The following is a 5,030-nucleotide window of genomic DNA, read 5'->3' on the forward strand; positions in this document are numbered from 1 at the left end:
CAGCAAATAGGTTTCAGTCATAATGAGTGCACTTTTTAAGAGATTTCATAGCTATTTATTGTTTAATCTGTCAAAATTGAACTTGAGGGAATCAACTTTTTCGAAATACCATGACAGAAAATACAATGGAAAAGCTATTAAAAGCGAATCCTTTATGAGAATGCAAAATGCCAGTAGGCTTAATGTGTTTAATTTTATTCAAGTGGCTAAAATATTTGCAGTTCAATTTAAGGAATTAATTGATAGAAACATATTGTTAGCTTTCAACATTTGATTTATCCCACAAATGTAAAAAAAAAAAATGCATGCAAATATTTTACAAGAAAAATCAGTATAGATCAATGGGTCTTTGTTCGTCTTTTGTTCAACCGTACAAGTTATGGTTGATGTATGATACTCCTTTGAATTTTCGGATAAACTTCTTTCGGACAACTTTACGGCCGGTGCATTCTTTTTGTCTTGCCCCATCTTTACATCCATATCTGGTACATGTTCTGATGACAAAAGGTCTACAGACGTTGCATTCAAAATCGTATTGCACTCTGCAAAATTTTTCCAACTTGGTTCGGGCACATCTACCATACATATGTCGTACGCATGTTCTTTTCTTCCAGCAGCTTTTCACAACAGGGTTGATTAATCTGCAGTGTTCTCTTCGTGGCCCTCCGACGTATTTCTTGTGCGTTCTTGGACTGTAACTGGGATCTGAAAAATAATTTGGAATGTTGTGATATTATGCAACTTTAAAGTGGTTTTATTTTAGCCTGGAATTACAAATCTTAATTTTTGTTGTGATCAGAGTTTAGGATAAGCCTCTATTCAATCTAATTTCCTTCAGATTTTCAAGAGAATTAATTTTTGCAAAAACATGCAAACGCGACTATTGTTTTGTTATTTTAGTATTCATTGTATCAAAGGGCTACTTCTCAAAGGAAAAGGGGAAATGGAAAACTGGAACTCTGGAAAATGGGTTGTATAAATTAATCTGTAGGTTTGACAAAAAAAGCACGTTGACAAGAGGAAGATGAGTAAATACCATTTTGTTCATCCTCGTCTTTTTCTTCGCCTTGGATTTCTTCATCCTGAAAATCTTCATTTTCATCTTTTGAAGGCTCATCATCTTCATTTTCGTCATCTAAAGGTTCATCTTTTGAAGGTTCATCTTCAACAAAATCTTCACTTTCACTTTCGTTTTCAACAAAATCTTCACTTTCTTCACCTGTATGCAGAGAGAAAAATAATTGTTATGAAATTTCAACAGCAAAAGAATCTATAATTTTGCGTACATTAAAAAGCTTTGTATTTTCGTGTCTTTTGGTAATCTCCAGTCATTCCCAGAGCTACATTTACCACTTTTACGATTCGATCCAACTGATGGACGTGATACAATCGTGTTCGCTTTCAAAATCATAAAAAAAATAAGAGACTGGGTTCGAGTTTAGACTTATGGTGATTTAATGACGAATACTTACAGTAAACTGTGGCAGCCAAGAAAGATAGAAGTAATAAAACTTTCCAAATCTTCATTCTGATGTTGCTATGTTTTCTTCTTGTCAAATGATGAATTTGAAAGATGATTATTTTCTGAAAATTCTGCCAACTATTTATACCTTTTAGGACGAGGAAGTTTACGTCTATTGCATCTGAAAATATTCATGAAATTGCGTTCGGGGACTTGATATTTTATTATTATTATTATTTATTGACAGTTTTTGACAAGGAAGGACATATCTTCTTCCTCCTCAAATGTTTTTTCTTATCCTTGCCTTTAGAGATCGACACATTTTTTATATAAAGCCCAACCCCGATTCGGGCTCAGGGCTGGACTTGTAGCTCAATTTCCATTTCTGTAAAATCTGCTATAACCACCAACCCTTAATATTTATACCATATTATATTTAATAATCTAAATGATTAAACATTTTTTGAAAAGTGAAAATGAAACAAATGAAGATTTTTTTACTGTTTTTTGGAATATTTGAACCTTGCCTTTAGATAAAAAGTTGCACTGTGATGTTGGCCGTTTTTGGTCATTTTTGGTTATTTTTGGCTTTTTTTGACCTTCTTTAAAGCGCTGTATATGAACACAGATTTGAAATCAGCAAGGTTCAAATATTCTAACAAATTTCATGACTTTTAAAACAGTAGAAATAATCTTCATTTGTTACATCTTCTTTTTTCTTCTTCATTTTTCGACTTTTCAAAAATCTTTTATCCTTTAGATTATTTCCCTTGGAAATATCTTTCCAACGGTGTATAGTGTAGTATTACTTTTTAACATTAGCATAAATGGGTGCTGAGAAAATTTCAGAAAACTTAACTGTCCACACACTTTTGAATCAGACTTTAATAATTCAGAGAAGTTTTTTTCTGGGTGCTCTGAAACTTTGTAACTTTTTGTTATGTCTTATTGGCAACATGGCACGCATACGTAGTTCTCGTTCACTGTTGGGACGATAATTTTAATAACTTTTGACTTAAAATTAAAACTTTTGAAACGTAAGTACCCAAAACAAGTTCAAACGGGTGGAATTTAGATTTTAGTAGCAATAATTTTCACTTTCTTTAGAAAATGACATCATAATTTTAGAATATGCTCAACTTATGTCCAGCATAGATTTTAATGCTACACTCATATTAAACCAGCATTGGCTTTCAGAGAACCAAAACCAATTTCTACAAAAGTGATTTTCATTTTGCTCTTCGGGTATGTATGTAGACCACCAGTATTTTCAACAACTAAACACGTATCAAATAATAATAAGACAAGGAAGGATTTGCAAATAATAACTTAACGTTTTTCCTGTCTTCAAAGCAATTATTATTGTTAACATTGAATAATTAATACCGCAAAATTGCGAATTGCATGCTAAAAAATTTATTTTTATACCGTTTAGATATCATTCATTCTTTTTAAATTGCTACCGGAGGAACTTTCTCTTTGACAAACAAAACAGTCATTTCTTTTTCAAAATAGATTAAAATTACTGGGTCATCATGCTCTACACTGGGTATCCAGACTAATTTTATCCAGGTAATTTTAGAAAAGATAACTCATACAAAGCTCTAGAAAATTTTAAAGTCCTGTACCTGGAGAGTGATAAACCCACTTTGAGCTCGACTTATAGTAGCAATAAAAAATTCTTAATATATAATAAACAATCTTAAACTATTCAAAATAACCAAAACGCTGGGGGATACTAAGGTTGCAGAATGTGCGGACCGGACCTCCAAAAAGCGACCATCAGAGTAGGCTTCTCTGCTCATCCTCTAGCGAAAACAGTTTCGTATATCTATAGAGGTCTGCGATTCAGACTACCATTAGAGAGTAGACTTTTGCGAAAAAAGTCACCCGTAGAAAGACGGTTTTCAAATAATTTCCTAACCTTTATCATAGTATAAGAAAGCCGCGGCTGGAATGATAACATCTGAATTTCTGTTATTCTATCTCTGTCGTATTTGATGACTATTTGTTGATCAAGAAATAAGTAATTGGCATCTTTAATGGTAAATTTTATTGGTTTGTCGTTAATACTTACTTCTCAGTGCGTTTTAGACATTTATGATATGCTCTTGATAATACACTTGCATTATAAAATCATTGTAACGGAAAAATCAACACTAAGAAATTGAAACAAGCACAAAATGGCTGGCTGAAAGAACTCAAATATTAATGAGGTGCCTCGAAATGCCTTCGCAATATTTCAGTGAAATCTTTTTAGAAATCAATGAAAAAGTACATCAAGATAACACTGTGAAAATTTTAAGCCAGTGCCTTTAAAATTTATCATTTAAACTGACAGGAAAGTTGTCATCTTGAATATGGTTCTTATAAATTCAATTTTAGCGAAAAACTATGTTTCCACAAAATACCCCTAAACTATGTCCAAAATTAGTTCAAGTGTTCTATTGGGTACAGATTCAAAGATATCAAGCAACAACAAAACTTTTTTGTGAAGGAAAATAAGAGAAAATTTCAAAAACTATCTACCAATAACAAACTGATCATCTTGATGTTCTTATAAAGCTCGGAGACAGAGATGGAACAGCAATTAACTGAGAAGACAATGCGGTACATATTCCAGCCGCGGCTTTCTTTTACTATGCCTTTATAGAGATTCTTTTGACATTTTCATAGTTTTCGTACCCAAAATGAAGAGAAACCCAGAACCTTATAGACTATTTTGACTTTTGTTTTGTTTTTGTAACCCTTTTCGAGAGACTTGGAAAGGTTAGAGAACTGACCCTTTCCGTCCTCACATACCCAGGAACACATATTTTTGCCTGAATCCCCCCTCCCCGGGCAAAAACGAAAGCACATTACTAATTGCTTATTACAACCTTACCAGGTGATCGGCTCTATCAATTTTTTTCAATTTCTCACAAAGTGATACTTTTATCATACCATAAATCCTCTGAATATCTAATATAAATATTCTGAACGAGATTTTTTTTGGGAGGGGGGGGGGCTAATAATGACTAGAGTGAATTTGTCTTGAAAGTTTTTTGATTTCAAAGATGAATCTTTACCACAATAAAATACACTGAAAGTTTCAAGCTAATGGCCTGAAAGGTTTTATTTTTACATAAGTGTTCCCGTTTCATATCACACACATATTTCATATCAGGACAGTGTCTGGCTATTTTTATATTATGCTGATAGCGAAAGAATGTTTTTCTTTTCCTCTTTCTGACCAATTTTGCTCCACATACGTGTCAATCCAAGATGAACAAGTGATACTTTTTACTTTTATGGACCTACCTGGTTATGCATTTAACTCATATATAATTGATATCTACGTTAGCGTGACCATTAATTAAACAATTATTCAGAATACAAATAGTGACGATCTATTAAAATTAGTCGTTTGTTTCTTATAAAAAACGTTTAGAAACCAAAATTTCATGCTGTTGAATTAAATAAATTTGTTTGGGCAATCAGCTTAATAATAAATATGTAACTTAGAAGCTTCATTTTGTAATAATATTTTATTTTATTTAATATTTAAAACGTTTCGGTCTTCATCCAA

General features: G+C 32.3%; 1 protein-coding gene across 1 annotated transcript; it reads right to left on the reverse strand.

Moving 5' to 3' along the window:
- Positions 1-252: 252 nt before the first annotated feature.
- Positions 253-1,584, reverse strand: LOC136817348 (uncharacterized). Its single transcript, XM_067073691.1, has 3 exons — positions 1,473-1,584; positions 1,037-1,219; positions 253-705 (listed from the first exon to the last, which is right to left on the reverse strand). Exons 1-3 carry the CDS (start codon positions 1,525-1,527, stop codon positions 365-367), a joined length of 579 nt encoding a protein of 192 aa, XP_066929792.1. The 5' UTR covers positions 1,528-1,584; the 3' UTR covers positions 253-364.
- Positions 1,585-5,030: the final 3,446 nt, after the last annotated feature.

Source organism: Clytia hemisphaerica, unplaced genomic scaffold, assembly GCF_902728285.1.
Source record: "Clytia hemisphaerica strain Z4C2 unplaced genomic scaffold, Clytia hemisphaerica genome assembly, whole genome shotgun sequence".
NCBI lineage: Eukaryota > Metazoa > Cnidaria > Hydrozoa > Leptothecata > Clytiidae > Clytia > Clytia hemisphaerica.

Bases quoted from the DNA above. Each gene is read 5' to 3' on its own strand.
- LOC136817348 (XM_067073691.1), bottom strand. From the start codon at position 1,527: ATGAAGATTTGGAAAGTTTTATTACTTCTATCTTTCTTGGCTGCCACA. The intron at 1,220-1,472 runs GTAAGTATTCGT...CTCTGCATACAG, and splicing joins CTTGGCTGCCACAGTTTACT to GTGAAGAAAGTGAAGATTTT. The intron at 706-1,036 runs GTATTTACTCAT...ATTATTTTTCAG, and splicing joins AGACGAGGATGAACAAAATG to ATCCCAGTTACAGTCCAAGA.